At 45.9% G+C, this 19,335-nt stretch overlaps 1 protein-coding gene and 2 long non-coding RNA genes across 5 annotated transcripts; 1 reads left to right on the top strand and 2 right to left on the bottom strand.

The window, feature by feature from the left end:
- Positions 1-833: 833 nt before the first annotated feature.
- On the bottom strand, positions 834-4,943 carry LOC126494813 (C-C motif chemokine 9-like). Of its 3 annotated transcripts, none has more exons than XM_050132240.1 (4): positions 4,725-4,935; positions 2,603-2,659; positions 2,010-2,118; positions 834-1,675 (listed from the first exon to the last, which is right to left on the bottom strand). In XM_050132240.1, exons 1-4 carry the CDS (start codon positions 4,801-4,803, stop codon positions 1,585-1,587), a joined length of 336 nt encoding a protein of 111 aa, XP_049988197.1. In that variant the 5' UTR covers positions 4,804-4,935; the 3' UTR covers positions 834-1,584. The 3 variants fall into 3 exon arrangements, with proteins under 3 accessions (XP_049988197.1, XP_049988196.1, XP_049988198.1); XM_050132239.1 differs by having other exon boundaries at positions 2,603-2,662; positions 4,725-4,930; XM_050132241.1 differs by lacking the exon at positions 2,603-2,659 and having other exon boundaries at positions 4,725-4,943.
- LOC126494816 (uncharacterized) lies at positions 2,672-19,335 on the top strand. The gene is made up of 3 exons (XR_007590074.1): positions 2,672-2,941; positions 16,382-16,540; positions 17,479-19,335. It is a non-coding gene; the product is annotated as an uncharacterized lncRNA (long non-coding RNA).
- LOC126494815 (uncharacterized) lies at positions 9,239-14,901 on the bottom strand. Its single transcript, XR_007590073.1, has 4 exons — positions 14,721-14,901; positions 10,472-10,525; positions 10,052-10,166; positions 9,239-9,734 (listed from the first exon to the last, which is right to left on the bottom strand). It is a non-coding gene; the product is annotated as an uncharacterized lncRNA (long non-coding RNA).

The following is a 19,335-nucleotide window of genomic DNA, read 5'->3' as shown; positions in this document are numbered from 1 at the left end:
TAAGGCCAGTTATTGACAAGTGGGACCCCATGAAAGTCCTGGCTTTGACCGCTAGCGTTGTATACACACGTGTGGTGGCACATGCCTGTCATCCCAGCACTAGGAAGGTGGAGGTAGGAGGCTCAGGAGTTCAAGATTGTTTCGCCTTTCCATGGCTTGGCTTCCCTCTTACTACCAAGCCAGCTGGTTTGCTCTTTTGCTGCCACTGGTATTCTTTCCCTGAAGGCAGAACCAGTGGACTAGGGAAGAGCGGCCCTCCAGGAAATTTACGAGCTCCTAGCACCAGTTTGGTAGGCTTAATAGTGTGACAATGGAATCCTACCAAAAACAATCCACAGACTCAATGCAATTCCCATTAAGATTCAAAGGCAGTTCACTATAGGACTTGAAAATAACAATCTTAAAATTCGTAAGGAAACACAGATAACCCATCAGCCCCGAACAATAGAAATATTGTTGATGGGATTATTGTTTACAGAGCCGTGGTAATAAAACTAGCTGGTGTAAAAACACACTGATGGATTGAATAGCACTGAAAAACCATCAAACAAGGACTACCTCCAAAGACTTTTAGATCAGTCTAATGGTTCCGCCAGTGGTGTAATGTACATCTTTGATATGAAGTCTACATTAGAATAAGCTGTGTTCTCCGAAATTTAAAAATTGTATCATGATGTCTTTTGCTTTGAAGAAAATAGACAAAGTTATGGAGTTCCTCCTGTTCCTTACCCCCCCACCTGCTGGGGATTCAAGGAGAGGGAGTGAGATACTTCCTCCCCAACAGCCCAATTTCAACCCATGTTCCTATGAAACTGAAGAAGAAGAGGCAGACCTGTGGCTGCATGGAAGATCTTTATTAGGGGGTTTGGCTGAACTAGGGGTGGCGGGAAGATCAGCAGGGACGGGCATGCGTATGGGCAAAGGCCGGATGGATTTCATCGTGGTGGAGTGGATTCAGTTTGACTTAAGCCGACGTCAGAACCAGACACATTCTCAAACCCCACAGACCACTCTCCTACTTCATCCACTTAACAATCTGCTGGGAAGCTATGCAGGAAAACCCAAGAGTTCTGAGGCCATCATGATGGCTACAGCTCAAGGTGGCGCTAGTCACAGCGCAGGTGAATTCATAAAGATACTGCAAACACTACTAACTAAAGGGCAGAATAGGGCAACAGATCCCCTGGAATTGGACTTGCAGTTAGTTTGAGCTGCCATGTAAGTGGGAATTGAACCCAGGTCCTCTGGAAGAGAAGTCAGCAATCTGAAACCACTGAGCCATCTCGCCAGCCCTTGCCCTCTTATCTTAACCACACGCAATGTGTAGTCACTGAGGTCAGCTTCAGGGCTTTCATGCACTTCTCCGTTTTCAGATCCCTGGGGTTGGCACAGATAACTTCCCCCTTAGTGACAAAGCTAGCTGTGTTGCTTTAAACCAGAACAGAAAAGCAAATCTTTTGTCTATTAATAAAAACGAACGTTTAGCACTCCTTAGGTGGTCACTGTGGAAGAGAGAAGAGAAGTGGCTGGCCGGCCGTACATGCCCTCCTTCTCAAGCACATGCTGTTGTTCGCAGGTCTGTGGTCATGAGTTTGGCCTCAGGACTTTTATGCATTTCTGAACTTTCAGATCTCTGGGGTTGGCACAGACCCAGTTCCCCTTCTTGTTGACAAAGCTAGACAAAAAGGAGAAGAACGATTACAAGCAGAAGTCTCTAGTAAATAGAAAAGGGAAGCCCCGTCCTCTGGACCCTCTGATTGCCCCCTCAACAGTCTATTCTTTCCAGGAGGTGGCTCAGACCACCTCCTCTCTGAGGTCTTCTCTAGGCCTGTGAGGTTCTCTAATGGCTCACGGAGTGACTCGAGCAGCCTCCTTCTCTGCACCCTGAAGTATTCCCCGTGACACCTGGCAGTATCCAAGGATGGGACTTTCCTGGATACCGACTAAGTCTTTCAATATCCCGGAGGCTGCTTTGTTCCTAATACAACGTGAGTGAGTTGGACACTTACATGATGCCTGGCTTGATACAGCTACCACTGGTTGGGAAATAATATACAAATTTTGAACACTTGATCCTCGAGGCATAGGAGAAGCAGCAGTCGGAAGAATCTTCAAAGCCTGTAGGAAGAGAAAGGGCCACATAAGGGCCAGTTCTTTGCTCTCAAGAGTTCTGGCGGTGTGTGTGTGTGTGTGTGTGTGTGTGTGTGTGTGTGTGTGTGTGTGTGTGCAGGACTTGGGATGCTTTCTCCTCATCCTGCACTTGTCCTCTCCCTTCACACCCTCTAATGGGCCTACAGCAGACTGCAGTAGGCCTGGGAGCATGTCCACAGATGGGAAGCCGTGCACAGTCACCAGTGGCAGCTTCTGCCCCAAGTGGGCAGACCGGGTGCTTAGAGAAGGGAACACTGATGGAATATTCATGGCCCGTCCTCGTCCTCCTGGGGATGCTGCTAGAAATTCCTTAGCTTCCCTGGTGATCTCTGAAGAGCATCCTCAACCCCCTCGTGACCTCGTTCTGTTCTCTCATCAGGGAGAAGGACACTCTGGCACAGACCGGCCACCATCTGGTGCTTCTCAAAGCATGCTGTACTGAAATATTTACCTAGGTGAAGTACTTGAGCTGCAAGTCCTGGCTCTGCCTTCAGGACTTCTCTCTCTGCTGCTGGAAGAAAGAGAGCGCAGAGAGCAACATCATTGTCTCAGCATCTCCACTCACCCACCCCCTGTTCTCACCAAGGCAGATACGCCCCAGTGCTTGACCTTCCTCACACCTCTGGGCTTTAAGGTCTGTCTCTAGCCCATTAGGCCCCTTTGGTGACATGAGATTTTTCTGGATCGTTTGGAAACATTCTGCTGACCATGAAGCGCTCCAAGTTAAGTGCGAATGTAACGTGACGACATTAATGAGGTCTCTAAGCAAGTGGCACACCCACAGTTCTTGGTACGTTTTTCTGAAATCTTCAGGAATTTGCAAACTGCACATTTCCCCTCAACTCCTTTGGGGGCACAAGGTCCCCTGAAGTGAAATGAGGCTCCTAAGAGTCTAAGTTTATAAAAATGTCTGGTTAGGGTATGCTCTACAGAAATCATCAGGGATGTTAACGTGACATCCAGAAATGTATCACTTCTTAAAATCCAGAAGATACGCATCCTCAAATGTATCTAAGGCCAAAGGTTGTTGCTAAAGGATTGGGAATTTGCATTGTGCTAAGAAAAGGCAACTAATCCTTTACATCATGTCTTCAATAGTTTCATATGAATTATGTGTAGCAAGGTGTTTTTTAAAACATGCTTGATGTGATGTGGGTGGGCTTCCAAAGTAAATCTTAAATAGCATTGCCTTTTCCTAAATACTCCAATACCAATCCACCTCTTCATTTTACCCTTTACTTCTTGTGTAGTCTTAAGTTACTGAATGCTTCTCTGTCTCAGTTTCCTCATTTGTAAGATGAGCACAGCTGTAATAATATACAAGGCTATGCGAAACTGCTCGTCTTCGAGCTTCTTCCTTCCCCTTCCCACAAGAATGGTAAATTTCCATTTGTCCTACCCCTCGGGGATGCTGGAGGAGGACTGAATCAGCACCTGTGAGACAGAACAGCAGCTGCGCGGCACATAGGGAGTGCTAAAATTCTTGTGAGACAAATAGAATGTCTAGATGACTCTACTAAGTGTATTGTTTTCTGATCTTGTGTATTCTGAGGTTAGCTAACTCCTTAACAAAGGCTTCCAACCGACTCATTCTGAGTTCGACCCCTGCCTTCATCTCACCCTCGAAAGCCATGCTGGCATGTCCCTTGCCCTAACGCTGCTTAACTTAGGTCCTGGGCAATTAGACACCATCCATATATTCAAAATCTGCCAGACTTCTTCAGATTAGGAAGTCTCAACTATACCCTGCACTGTGCCCCTTTTCCCAGTATCTCCAATACAGAACCTGAAATGAGTTTCTCTGTTTCTATTGCTTATACCTCCCGACCCAAGCCCAGATTTCTCCTTAGCTCCATGGGGTATGATGCACCTCTCTTCTTGGAAAAGTTAAGGAATACTTAACTTTTACAAGACCTCTCTGTGTTGAGTCCTAGCCACCACCATAAATGAAAATATCAAAGCTTCAAATGAGACAGTGACTATGGGTGACCATTTGCCTGGCTGGCCCCAATGCCTTAAAAAAAAAAAAAGTTGGTTTTATACTAACTAGTGTCGAACAGTTCGAGCATTACAGAAGTCTTGTCTGTTTTCACAAACTTACAACTTAACTATAGCTCTTTTGGGCCAGCTAAAACATTAGCTAACATTATCTTAAGCTATCAAATAATTGTAGCTATGAAAAGGGAAATAATTGTTTCTCCAAATGGAAGCAAATCATTGATCGACCAGGATCCACTGCAGTGGTTCTCAACCTTCCTAACACTGGGACCTTTAATACAGTTCCTCATGGTGTAGTGACCCTCTTCCCCCACCACAAAGTTATTTGCGTTGCTACTTCATAACTGTGTTTCGATACTGTTATGAATCATAATGTAAATGTCTGATGTACAGGCTATCTGATACCCACAGGTTGAGAACCACTGATCCAGAGACTGCAGGCAGAGGCAGATCTGTAATTGGGTGCTGTTTCTAAATAAATGCCATTGCTCTGTCAAGGATAGAGATCATTCACAACAGGCAACGCTGGCCTTCTGGGGTCTCCTCCTCAGACTTCCAGTTACCATGGGACTCACCACATATGATCCCGGGGGCCTGGAATCCAAGAGCAGCTGCAAGAACGAGGAAGGAGAAGGCAGTAGTTAAAGGCTTCATCCTACAGGTGGACAGACCCAGCTGGCCTTCGGACTGCTCTCTGTTCCCTGCCCTGCCTCGCTATTTATAAATGTAAGATGATCCGGAAGTCCCGGGTTACAGCACATAATGCTGCTCTTTGACTACATAATACTCAGCATGCTACCTCCAAAAGAGGGAACGAGGCCCGGAGAACAATGGGAAGTAGAGGGCAAAGGTGACACGGGGCTTTCCAAACTGTTCCAATTGATTCAGTCAGAGAGAGTCAATATTTCCAGAGGGGTTTCTCCTCCCACGAGCTTCCTTCAATCCTTTAGCAGTGACCACAGGGTGGGAGTGGGGGATCCTTCCAGACCTCCAAGGAGGAGGAGACTGACTCATGCTTACTTCCAGTGGACCGAGACATACAGATTACACATGTAAACTTATCTGCCTTGCTAGTGATATATAAAGTTGATGTCCACACCTTCTTTCATTATTTTTCTTTAATTTCTAAAATATTTTACTTTATGTTCATGAGTATTTTGTTCACGTGTATGTATGTATATTACATACATACAGTGCCCATGGATGTCCGAAGAGGGCGTTAGATCCCCTGGAACTAGAATTAACATGCTTGTGAGCCACCATGAGGGTGCTGGAAACTGAATCTGGGTTTTCTGCAGGAGGAGCAAGTGCTCTTAACCACCGAGCCTACTCTTCAGCCCCTTTAGATATGTTAATATCGTTTAACTTAAGAAGGGAAAAAAATCTCCTTAGATCATCTATGAGGAGAAACATCCAAGCCTGAATGTGGTGGTGCTCACCTTTAATTTCAGCCCTTGGGAGCCAGAGGCAGGTCTGTCTATGTTAGATTGAGACCAGCCTGGTCTACAAAGTGAGTTATTTAATCTCCATGAGTTCATATATGTTTGCTCTTTATTTGCAGTTTTATTCTGATGTGGCCCAGTAAAACAGGAAGAGAGGTCGAGAGGTCGAGAGGTCGAGAGGTCGAGAGGTCGAGAGGTCGAGAGGTCGAGAGAGAGAGAGAGAGAGAGAGAGAGAGCTCATCGGCTGAGAGTGGTTTTTGCTTTTGTAGAGGACCCAGGGCCTTCTGAGGGTCAGAAGCCTATTTCTATCATGGGATGGATTTTCTTTCTTCAACTACGATTGAACACTTTGTTGGCGATATTGGTCTGGGCTGGAGGTTAATGTCTTCAAAAACTTGAAGAACGCCACACCAAGCTCTTCTGTTTTTTAAAATTTGTGCTGAAAACTCTGTTATTCTGATGGGCCTGTCCTGATATGTGACATGATGTTTATCTCTTGCTGCTTCTTACACAGTCTTTGCTGCGAACAATAGTTGTTTAATTGTGACATGACAAGAGGAAGTTCAGGCCTGGTGTATTGGTGTTCTAGACACCTCCTCTGTCTGAATAGATGGTTCTGTGCCAGGATTTCATTGGAAATGTCTTCTGTGCATTTGGAAAGAGTTCTTTTTTTTCAGTTTATTTATATGATTTATATTTATATAGATTTTTCTTTTTTTATTAAAAATTTCCACCTCCTCCCCTCCTTCCACTTACTTCCCATCCCCCCACTCCCCCTCCTCCTCCCTCTCCAGTCCAAAGAGCAGTCAGGGTTCCCTACCCTATGGGAAGTCCAAGGTCTTCTCCCCTCCCCCCAGGTCCAGGAAGGTGGGCATCCAAACAGACTAGGCTCCCACAAAGCCCGTCCATGCAGAAGAATCAAAACCCAGTGCTATTGTCCTTGGCTTCTCCATCAGCCTCCACCATCAGCCACGTTCAGAGAGTCCGGTTTGATCCCATGCTCCATCAGTCCCAGTCCAGCTGGCCTTGGTGATCTCCCATTAGATCAGCTCACCATCTCAGTGGGTGGACTCAACCCTTGTGGTCCTGACTTCCTTGCTCATGTTCTTCCTCCTTCTGCTTCTCATTTGGACCTTGGGAGCTCAGTCCAGTGCTCCAATGTGGGTCTCTGTCTCTATCTCCATCCATCGCCAGATGAAGATTCTATGGTGATCTGCAAGATATTCATCAGTGTGGCTATAGGATAAGGCCAGTTCAGGCACCCTTTCCTCTGCTGCCCAAGGAACAGGCTGGGGACATCTCCTTTGACACCTGGGAACACCCTCTTTTACACCTGTGATTCTTGTATTTCATCGTCTCCCAGTGTCCCCTGTGGCTCGAAAGTCCAGCTCATATCTTTTTATCAATTCATCTTTGTCCTGTACCTTACCTTCAAGCTCGGATGTGCTGTCCTTCCGTTCTACTGATTTTATGGGTGAGGCTTTCTGTAGAACTTCTAATTTGACTCATTGCACTTTGCACTCCCAGTAGTTCACTGTAGTTTTCTTCAGGGTTCCTATGCCCTTGTTGAATTTCTCTTTCATATCATGCGTCATGCTGATATGAAACTGAGTAAGGTTCAGATGTTTGCGTTCTCTTGAGAGTCTCTTATTATGCATGGAGAAGGGAGAGGACCAGTTGAACTGTAGACTCTTGTATTTCCTATGGTTTGTGCTGGTATTAAGTCTGCACTGGACAGGAATGTGACATTCTGTACTGAGTCTGCACTGGACAGGTGTGTGACATCCTTCTGCACTGTCTTTTGCTTTTGCAGTTCCCACTCTTTGCAGAACAGAGGTTCTGTGGGCCTCCTAGGTTTCCTTCTGTGGTCTGGGCAGACTCTCTCATCCTCCTACGATTTTCCAGATTGTAACCCTGGCGTGGTTTATGCTTTATCTGGAGGGTGTTTCCCAAATGAGTTGGGAATGTGGAAGGAAACCACAACACTGAGGTTGGTTTAAGCGGAGGACCTGTCTTCATACTTTCAAGACCTCTTGAGTATGAATCACTCTGCTGGGGGAATGCCCCTGTGGGTATTGTGTCAGTTACTTTAACTGGCAACATGCCATAGCTCCGAGTCGCCGGGGACGAGGGTCTTAGTAAGGAATTATCTAGATAAGGTTGATCCTTGGGCTCGTGTATGGGGAATTGTCTTGGTTGTTATTGAAGGTGGGAAGACCCATCCTGTATGTGGATGGCAACATTTCAGGTGCTGGGCCCTGGACTGTGTAAGAGTAGAGGAAGCTGGATGAATACTATACAAGCAAGGAATGAACATGCATGCATTTATTTCTCTCTGTCCTTGGCTGTGGACGTGCACTCTTGGCGCAGTGACTCCCCTGCTGTGGTGGTGGACTGTGACTTGGCTCATAAGCTAAGACAGAACATTTCCTCCCCTGTGTCGCCTTCTGTCAGTATGTAGGTATCTTATATGCTTTTGGAACTTCAGAGGTCTTGGGCTTTATGGCAGTGAACAACAGCTGGCCCTAGGATTTGGTCTGCTCACCTGCTTCAGGCTCAGAACTTCAAACCCAGGATTATTCTCAGTTGATGGGATCTGTTCCTGGTCACCGAGGAAAGGGTTATTGCTCTTGTCTCAGCCGGAGCTAACTTGTGACCTGAATCTTCAATTCATCAGTGTCTAGGCCTCCATCCTTCCACAACCGAACAACTTTCCTCACCAGAGGTTGTGGCAAGCCAAGTTATGACTCCCCAACTGGTAGCTGTTCCCTAGTCTCGGGCCCCCAGAACAGCTCTGTTTTGAATAGTAGATTTTTATCTCAAGAGGGCACCTGGCTGCTGCCCTCCTACTCAGGTGGGTGAACAGATGGTGTTTCTCTCCACCACTGACCCATCCAAATGAGGAAATATTGTCTTAGGAAAACCTGCACCTGTCTCTGAGCCTCATGAGAGGTGCGGGCTTGTCCTGTGACTGGAAGCTGTCTTCTCCTCCCACTGGGGAACAGCATGACTTAGACTGCATTCATCAGTTACTTCTCTGCACGTGGGGGGTATTTCCTGCCCCCCATTCTTTCATTCCCTTCCATGGCTCTGAAGCGCCTCTTAGCTTTCTCTCTGGGTTAAAGAGTATTTTTTTTCTTACTCTGATTCTCCACTTGACTTGTTTAAATAGAGGTAGCTTCTAGTCATCCACTTTACTTGCAAATGTGTATTTCACCATAGAATAATCTAATATATTATAGCAATACAAAGACTGTAAGAGCAGTTAAAGGGAAGGCCTGGGTTCATGGCTGATGTTGCCTTTGTACCTCAGCTTCTCAGAGACCCCTAACATTCCTTAACCCCAGCAAACGGGCATAAAGCCCAAAGACATTTTAGCCAATTTAATGGCTCCCTCAATAGTGGGTGAAATACATCTTTGATATGAAGTCTACATTGGAATAAGCTGTGTTCTCAGAAATTTAAAAATTATAACAACGTGTCTTTGGTTTTGAAGAAAATACCCAAAGTTACATGATTTCCCTTGGAAATTCAAGGTGAGCGAGTGTGATATTTTCTCCCCAAACAGCCCAATTTCAGACTGGCCCCACAGTTCTGTGAATCTGCAGACAGACAGACAGACAGACAGACAGACAGACAGACAGACCTGTGGCTACATGGATACACTTTATTTTTGGGGGGTGAGGGTGATGCTTACTGCTCTAGGGTGGTAGAAAAACAGCTGGGCTCTCACAAAGTTGAATATGTATATGGGCTAGGGCAAAACTCTTTTCATATTGGCTTGATGGACCTGGCTTGTTAGTATCAGAGCCAGACACATTCCGAAGCCCCAGAGGCCACTCTAATCGTTTATCTTTTTATGATCTACAGAGGAACTATGCAAAAAAGTCCATATAAATGCTACATGAGCTGCTTTCAACCAGAAGAGCAGAATGAACGTTTTAAGCATCTATAAAAATAAATACTTAGAGCCTCCTAGATGGTCACTGGGGATGACAGAAAGAAGTGACTGGCAGTATAAGGCCTCTTCAAGCTATGGCAGTGCTCCTAGGTCCCGGGATTTGCATTAGCCGTCTTATGCACTCCCGAACTTCCTGATCAAGGGGATTGGCACAGACCCGGATCCCTCTCTTGGAGACAAATCTGGAGAAAAAGGGGGAGAAAGATTACAAACAGTGGTTTATAGTAAATAGGGAAGGGGAGCCCTATTCTCTGGACCCTCCAATTTTCTACTCGACAGTCTGTTTTTTTCAGGAGAAGGCTCAGCACCACCTCCCTCTGGGACTGTCTTTAGGCCTGAGATTCTCTAAGTAGACTTCTGCCTGCTGTCTCCTTCTATACACCTTGATCTCCTCCCCCTTACCTGGTGAGATCCAAGGATGGCCCTTTTCTGCAAGCCTACTCACTAGGTTATCTAAGAACCCAGAGACTCCCTTCCAGAAGGTGAGTTTGACACTTACATGATGCCTGGTTTGATGCATCCACCACTGGTTGGAAAATAATATACAAATCTTGAGCACAGGATCTCTGAGATGTAGACGTAGGAGAATCAGCAGTCTGGAGCATTTAGAATGCCTGTACGAGGACAAAGGCCCACTCTAGTGCCAAGTCATTACTCTCAAGAGTCCTGTGGGGTGGGGTGGGGAGCCCCATAGCTGGTGAGAAGGCCCAGAACTCGGGGCGTGCTTCTGCTCTAACAGCTGGACTCAGGACGCCCAGGCATATGTAGAGAAGTGAGTGAGTCCCCATGGCCATGCTACTCTTCCCAGAGATGCTCGCCGTCCTCAGGGCCCTCCCGTCCTGTTCTGTCAGTAGAGAGAGTGAAGCTGCGGTACGGTATCCACCCAATTCTTTAAAATATGCCGTGTCTGGTCACTTACTCTGATAAACTGCGTGAGGTTCAATGTGATGAATGTCCCTCTTTTCTCTTATTGCTGTTTGTAGAAGAAACAGACAGGGTGGGGAAACAATGTCATGGTTGGCAGCTTATATTGGCCCCTCCCTTCACCACATATTCCAATCCCAGGTTTTGGTGGCCTTGAAGTCTCAATTATACGGCCTCGGCCTTTGGGGTGCTAACAGTACCGTGTGCGCCACCGTGCCGTACTCCCCTTCTCCCATCCAAAGGCAGGCAGACTCTGTTGCTGGATCTCTGCTAACCTATCTGGGCTGAAAGTGTTTGCCCTAGGCTAGTGTGTCTTTTTGCTATGAGATTTCCCCCCTTCCCCGTGATCCTTCAAAAATATTTGAGAAGGGCTGGAGAGATGGATCAGTGGTTAAGAGCATTGCCTGCTCTTCCAAAGGTCCTGAGTTCAATTCCCGGCAACCACATGGTGGCTCACAACCATCTGTAATGAGGTCTGGTGTCCTCTTCTGGCCTGCAGACATACACACAGACAGGATATTGTGTACATACATATATTAATTAATTAAAAAATATTTGAGAAATAAAAACTTTCTGTGGATTCTGAAATACTAAAAAGCAGCTGCAAATCTAACACAGGTAAGTTAACTGAGCATGTATTGTGTGATAGGCCATATGTGTCTACACATCTGGAATCCACAGGACTCTAGAAACAAGTTTTCTAGCAACCCATTTGGTGGTATGATGTCCTTTATAGTGTAGTGAAGGTTTTTTTTTCCCCTTTTTACTGTTTATTCCATTCGTATAAAGACACACATGTTATAGGAACACTGTTACTCTGTTTGATTACAGTATGTTTCCTAGATCAGCGCTAGGATAGGAAACAGGCAGGTATGTGTGTGTGTTGGGTGCACATGTATATGTGTATGTTCGTGTGTGTGTGAGGGGGTAGGGATATGGAGGAGTGAGTGTGTGTATGTGTGTGTGGGTAGACAAGTATATGTATATGTTCATGTGGGGGTGGGGGTATGGAGGAGTGAGTGTGAGGAGTGTGTGTATGCGTAGGGGTGTATGTGTGTGTGTGTGGGTGTGTGTGGGGAAGGATGTGATGTGGGTGTGCCTGTGGAGGTCAGAAGACAACTCATTTTGTGAAGTTAGTTCTCTTCTTCCACCTTTCTGAAGGATCTGGGAAACCTAACTCAGCTCACCAAGCTTGCAAGGCAGAAGTTTTACTACTAAACCATCTTGCCAGTCCCATTTAAATATATATGTATATAACTATATCTATATAATTGTATATTTTAAATATACAATTTAAAAATATTTAAAAATATTTTTGTGTGTCTATTATTTTTTTGTTTTTACATTCCAACTGAAGTTTCCCCTCCCTCCTCTCCTCCCAGTCCTTCCCCCACTCCCCTCTGTCCACTCCTTCCCTGTTTCTCTTTAGTCATTTATATAATTTTTAGTGTCCATTTGAATGGTATCAAGCACAGTCAAACTAGTGTGTAACTAGCACCCCATCCACGCATAACTTCTCCAGCCAGTAAAACTGAAATTCAGAACCCATTGAATATTACCTCCCACCTTTCCCCCCTCAGCTTAGCAATTATCACTTTACTTCCTCTGTGTGGTCTCTTTTTGAAAGGCAGGGTGTTGCTGTGTCTGTCAGACTGACCTCGGGTTCATGGTCCTCCCACCTTACAGGCTCACACCAGCACCACCACGCACCTCTTTTGTCTTTACAAATCTACTTTAAGTAACGCCTGTGACTGGAACCAGGCGGTGCCGGCCCTTCGCGACTGGCGTCTCCCACTCTCCAGAGCCATCGTCCTTCAGCGTTCACCCGTTGTGCCGCCCACACCAGAACGCCCTACCCTCTGGACCCTGAGGAATACTCCCCTGCACAAGTGTGCCTGTCACATTTCGTCTGTTGATGAGTAGGCAGTGTCTCTCCTTCTGTGTGGTGCAAATAATTGTGCTAGGAATGTGAGGGGGTCAAAGTCTTCCCATGTATCTACTTTGAAAGTTTTTGGTCAATACCCAGAAGTGAAATTGTTGTGTTATATTAACTTATCAAAACTCCGCATTGCAAAATTCATGTCTTGCCAAAGATTATGGATAAAGCATTGTAAACCTGCCTTGTGATCTGAGGCAAATGCAGCTCAACCAGCCCTCCCTTCCTCCTCCCTCCCTCCCCCGCATTGCAAAATTCATGTCTTGCCAAAGATTATGGATAAAGCATTGTAAACCTGCCTTGTGATCTGAGGCAAATGCAGCTCAACCAGCCCTCCCTTCCTCCNCTCCCTCCCTCCCTCCCTCCCTCCCTTCTTTCCCTCCTTCCTTTTTCTCCCTGTCTCCCTCTCTCACTGCTGTCTTCTGTCCTTCTCCCTCCCTTCCTTTCTCTCCTTCCCTCCCTTCTTCTTTCCCCTTCCCTTTCTCCCTCCTTCTTTCCCTCTTTTCTAATTTGAAGTTAGGTTATCACAGCTGAAAAGATAGTTTTAAAAGTTAATATTTTAGATGGGTGTGGTGGCACACACCTTTAATCACTAGCACTAGGGAGGCAGAGGCAGGCGGATCTCAATGAGTTCCAAGGCCAGCCTGTCTATAGAGCGTTCCAGGACACCCAAGGCTATACAGAAAAACCCTATCTTGAACCCCACTCACCAAAAAAAGTTGATATTTAGTGTCTGGAGAGATGCCTCAGTAGTTAAAGCACTTGTTGCTTTTACAGAGGACCAGTGTACAGTTCTCAGCCTGCATGTTACGTGGCTCATACTGTATGTAACAGCTTCTTACGGTTTCCAAAGGCATCTGCACACATGTGCACATGCCCACACTCATTCTCACACACATACATGAGAATAAAACAAATCTAATTGAAAAATTGGTATTCACTTTTTATATCAAAGCATACATTAATGATTTTAGCAATAAGGATTAAGCTATCAACTCATCGAGCAATTGTTTCCCAGTGTCCTTTGCACATCCCTTTTATAGAGCTGGTCTACCATATTTGGAGCTTTCACATCCAGAGCCAACCATGAACATTCTTCCTGAAATATAATTGAAGCACTCAAGACTCCTCCTTGCCCTCATCCCCTAAGCAACAATATAATGAGTACTCACTGGCATTTAAGTGGTTTTAAGTCTTACAAATGTCTAGAGTTTTTAATGCACAGATGAGTATATGTATGGGTTAAAAATGGACAGGAAATATGTGGATTTTGATATTCACATGGGGTCAAGGAATTATGCCCCCAGGACACCAAGAGATGGTGAAGTCAGCTTGGCTTGCATAAAGGAGGCATGTGGATACGTTGTAACATGCTTCACCTATTGTAGGTGGAGCTTACAAAACCCAGAAAAGATCAAAATGACCATGTCATTCTATACCCATTCCAGGATAGCTCCTGCTCCAAGTTTACCGCTTCCTAGCCTTTAATCTTAAAGCTATGACTTCCACAGTTCTGTTTTCTCATTTATAAAATGGCAGCAATCACAGTAATTGAGAAAGATATTTAAACTCGCCGGGCAGTGGTGGTGCACGCCTTTAATCCCAGCACTTGGGAGGCAGAGGCAGGCAGATCTCTGTGAATATGAGGCCAGCCTGGTCTATAAGAGCTAGTTCCAGGACAGGCTCCAATGCTAGAGAAACTCTGTCTAGAAAAACCTATATATAAAATCATTAGTGTTCTGCTGTTTTCCCCCACGAAAAAGGCAAATTTCCATTGTTGAATATGACGCTTACCCCACAGGCTTTTAGAAGGAATCAATGTGCTAGAAGCCCTACGACAGAACAGCAGCTGTCCCGCACGTAAGAATGCTGGCTATGCATTTGTCAAATATAAGATAGCATGGTTAAAGGAACTTGGATAGAGGTGATCACCTGCTCATCCCACGTCTCCAAAATGATTGTTTTTGGAGGTGGTGTCTGATGCTTTATCATGTAAGTCTGCTTCTCCTCAGACTTAGAATTTTTTCCCAGTTCTTTGGAGCTAACACAATCCTGTGTCAGCTAAAAGAAATGTATCAGGCATAACTGTTTCCCCAAATGGGACCCAGCATCCGTGTCCAGTTTTCTCCAGGGTCTAAAGGCTGCAGACAGAGGCAGGTCTGTAACCCGATGCCGTTTCTTAGTAACTCCCATCACCGTGTCAAGGATGGAAAGCAGTTCCAGGAGGGCAGTGGTCCCTCCTCTGGCTCCGCTCCAGTTCTGCAGTTCCCGTAGGTTCCTACTGGGTGAGAGGGTTCAGTGAACTTACCAGGTGTGATCCCAGCCTGGGATCCAAGGACAGCCACAAGGATAAAGAAGGAAACAGCTCTCAAGTTCCTCATCCTCCTGGAAGGAAGGCTCAGCTTGCCTGAGGGTTTCTGCTCACTGCGCTGTGCCACACTGGCCTGCCCTGGTATTTATATGCCAGGAGGATCAGGAAGTCCCAGGGCAGCGCTCAGAATGCTGTTCCTGGCTATATAATACTCATCAGGCTAGCTCTGAAAGGGGGAACAAGAGTGAAAACGCAACAGGAAGTGGAGGACCAAGAATACAAGAGGAAGTGGGCACAAAGGTCACGGTGGGCTAGAAAGACAGGGAAAACAAAGGGGATATGGCCTGCTTGTGGCAGAATTAGGGTAGGAGCCAGCCTGGAAGGGAGTGTGGAGAAACGTGGTCACTTGGGATCTTTTCCACTCAGAACATGTGACGCATGTTACAGGCTGAGAGGCAAGAATTCCAGCATAGCTAACAACCAAAAAGTTGCCTATAGAGACAACATTCCTTGTATACAGAGATCTTTTCAATAAGGATGCTACCATAGCCAGGAATTATGCTGTTTATATATTTATTAAATAGCAATGACCTATGTTCAATAATAGTTGACGTTTAAGGATGGCTTAATTCCTTTCCCGGGTGTGAGTGTGGAATTTTCCTGAGAATCTTAGAAATAAGGCTATAAATTTCATTATAGTGAAAATGTAACTTAACTTCCTTGTGGGAACCTCATGATTTAGGCATTACCATATCAGCTGTAATCCTACCCAATACACCTCAAAAATCGTTCTCTAATCTTATTTACCAAGAAAGAGAAAACAGCTCTTAGCAGCCCTTGGCTCAAACAAAAGCTCCCCTTGGCTGGTACAGGTAACGTGGAGCTGTGTGCCCAGTTCACACCCTACTGCCTAGTGCTACTGACATCCTTCCTGGTGACCACAAAGGGACCGGCTTCGAAGCAGTGTTGGTGAATTTACTTGATGACCACTTAGCTGCTCCGCTCTGGCCTTTTGTCCCACACGCTGCTCTCACTTCTTTCTCTCTGTTTCTGGCCAGAGACTCCCACAGTGTTTGATGAGTGACCCTTGCCTTGAAGATAGGAATCTCCTTGGAGCTCTCCATACCAATCTCCTGGGTCAGATGGAACTATCACGGGGGTCCAAAAGGACACCACCATAAGGGCTGTTCTACCAATAACTTACACCACTCTTGGGCCTCCAGCAGAGCCATTGGAGACCCTGTTGGTGTGAATTAACTATGGTGTGACACCCAGAGTTTCAAACCTCATTAAACAACACGTACTGTGTCAGAAACACACCAGGAAAGGCTGTTTCTGTGGGTGACACCCTCTAGTCCCTTTCCTTGTTCCTAAGTTCTTCCTATTAGTCCTCCCAGCTGTTCCTATTTTGCTTGTTTTCTGTGAGCCTAGTCACCTCAGGTATAGGGAGCTCGGCAATCTCCTCACCAGCCTTCAAAACTCTCTTCTGCTGAAGTTTCTGATCCCATTATAATTCCAGTGTCTTGCCAGAAAATGTTCCAAGGCTTGTAGAACTTGCCAGTGCCCAAACAGGCAAATTTAGACTCCATGTTTCTCATTTCCTGAGAAGGCTTAAACCCCATCTGTTGACTGTAACCGTCTCTTTTAAACTACTGCAGAGACACAGTTCCAAGAAGGTCTGCAGGGAAGCCCGGGAAGAAATCACTCACCTGAATTTAGTCAGTTAACGACTGTGAAGCAGGTCCTTCGATTGTCCAGTCCAGGCTCATTGCCTTTGGATTCACAAGCAAGCAAAAGGAACAGAGTTCGGCCTTAGTGTAAGTTAAAAAGTGGGGGAATATGGCTCAAAACAACATTTCAGTAAATTTTAGTCTTTGAAGTTATCATTTCTCCCACTGTGGCTCAGCATTTAGAACAATAAAAGAAACATTAAACTCTGCACGGGCCTCATCTTTTAGCTTTCACTGGCTGTCTGAACAATCCCTGAAAATAGCCTAAGCTCTGCACCTTTGAGATGTATTTTTCCAGCTTTTGTTATCAAGGGTTGTACAAGTGGAGGCACAGACTCCAGACTAAAGAGGAAAGAATCAGATCATGAATGTAACGTAACTACAGCCCAGCAGGCGATAATCATAAATGGAAGCTGTGAACTATGCGGTCTGTTTTTCTGTGCAGCTAATCATCTGTGCTTGTGTTTATATATTGTTGACATGGCACCAAATGTCTTAGAGGATAAACGTAAGATTTCACGTAAACAGAAATGTTCAATTAGGCCAGGCTCTTTTTGGCTCGTAGTGTGGCAGGAGTTTTGGAACACATGTCCTGGCCTTGGCAGCCCCGGCAGGTTTAGCTTGGTTGCTGTTTACCATTCACCAGTTAAAGGGATGGGTTATGGTGACAGTCAGAAAGGGGAACTAACCCCGAGGCTCGGTGTCACCTGGGCTCATCTGGGCACTGACGTGAACTTTAGGCTTAAGTGGAGAAGGGATTAAAACAATAGACAAAAAGGTTTGTGTAACTGGGCTGTCTCAGTCAAGCTGTGATCTTGTTGATCTTCCTCCTTTCTGGTCCTACACTGTGGCTAAAATAGCTCTGTATTGCCTGGAGGGACAGCTGGCTTTCAGGGGATAATTGCCCATGCTCCGGGGTGTGGCCCACTTTCACAGGTGATTGCTCTCATCTGGAGTCGGGACTGTTGGGCTTTATTCTTCCTGGAACCCAAGGCTTTGACAATCACTTCTCTTTGTGCTTTCAGTCCTCCTTGAGTGGTTAGTGTGCTCACCTGCTCACCTGTGAGGTAAGTAGGTCACGGGAAGAAAAGAAGACAGAGACCTCAAAGGAAGGCCTTGTCCCGCTGGGGGCTACATTCTGGGCCCAACTATTGAAAGACTTTATCAGTCTTGGCACCTCAAAAGACAGTCATTAACTGTCTTACTCACGTGTCCTCTGGGGAGAAGAATCAAAATCCCACAGTCTAAAAATGCCTTATGGCCCCTGCGTTCTTTCTCTCTAACAACCCAGGATTAAGTGAAATCACCACCTTTCGCTAACCTAGGAGAGAGGACAAGAGCATTCCAGGGGAAAGGTTGACAAGCAGATTTCACTCAAATACTCCCCTGTCAAGGGCACAAGTATCTTTTGACGTAGGCTGGTGGCTCTTCACACTGGGTACAGCCCTACCCCACCAAGGAGAGAAGAGCTGAAAGACTAGCAAGGAATCATCCCGAGTCTCCACACTCTCAAATGTATCTTGAAGGTAAGGCTGCTTATACTTGGAAATGTTCAAAGAAACTTAAAAACTCTTTTCAGACAAGAGAAAAAGACATCTTAGCCTCTTCCATGCAAAGGTCAGCCCCATTTGTAAGGGCAGCCTCACGGTACACTGTTGGGCCCCACTTGCTTCTTTCTCTCTCAGGTACCCTTGATGCCCACTTGGTGACAGCAGGTGATGGCAGTCTTACACAATCAACCCCACCATAGGGTTTCCTCTTGTAATGGTCTCTGTATATAGCCACCAGGATGCTTTTCTCCCCACCCCCAGCCCATGGAGTCCCGTTCCTAAACTTAGAAGTTCAGCTGATGCAGCCAGCGGTGCTGCAAGACCTGATGTCCTTGCTGCTCTGACAGGCGCCCAGGTGGAGCACGTGCCATTCTTATACAGCTGTGCATGGACACAGGGTGATGGGGACAGTGTGTCCTCAGTCCTCTGAGAGTCACACACCCATTAAGGCCCTGTTATTCTTGGCGCTAAATTTGGGAGCAGGTATAACAATCTCTTATTGTTTATATGGCTTGATATCTGGCTAATACCCTGTCTTCCAGATTCCCTTGGAAGGACGATCCAGATCTGCAAGTCCAATCCTTTGTGCATTTCCTTCCTCTTTAGATCACACCTGCTGAGACTGTAAAAAAAATTGTGTGTGTGTGAACGTGAGGGTGCCCACAGAGCTCAGAAGGGAGCATTGTGTCTCCTGGAGCTGGAGTCGCAGGTGGTTAAGAACCATCTGATGTGAGTGCCAAGAGCCTAGCTTCTTTCCTTTGGAAGCGCAGCAAGCACTCTTAATTGCCAAGCCATCTCTCCAGCTCCCTGGCTGAGACTTTTGAACCCTTCACAGGCAGGTCCTACACCCCTGTCTACCAGTGAAGAAGCTAAGAAAATAGATCTTTCTCAGCAAGCTTTAAGATTAAAAGCTCATCATTTCATAAGGGGAAACTGAGGCTGGATAGATGAGGTTATTTAAGGAGAAATAGGAAAGGAACACCTCACTGTGAAGTCTGGTTGAGACTTTGCCAGTGAAGAGGCAAGGATTCCAGCGCCATTAGAATTTGCTATGAAGACTGCCTACATAGAGGCAATATTTCCTGTGTATGGGGATATTTCATATAAAAATGTGTCTTATATCCCCTGTGATTCACGGCTTTACCTTATCAGCTGTAATCCTACCAATGTACCCCAGAAACTGACCCATGGGCTCATTTAGTGGAAAAGGGGTTCCTTAGCAATGCTTCCATGTGTGACCTCAGAAGCTATCACAGTCAGGCATCTCACTACTCTAAGCCGTGCAAGCCTGACTCACTGGAGAAGTGCCTATCCACGTGTGTGTGTGTGTGT

The sequence above is a fragment of the Alexandromys fortis genome, unplaced genomic scaffold (assembly GCF_014885135.2).
Source record: "Alexandromys fortis isolate MF-2015 unplaced genomic scaffold, M_Fortis_MF-2015_v1.1 scaffold_412, whole genome shotgun sequence".
NCBI lineage: Eukaryota > Metazoa > Chordata > Mammalia > Rodentia > Cricetidae > Alexandromys > Alexandromys fortis.
Note: the sequence above shows the minus strand (reverse complement) of the source record. Positions and strands in the feature narration are given on the sequence as shown.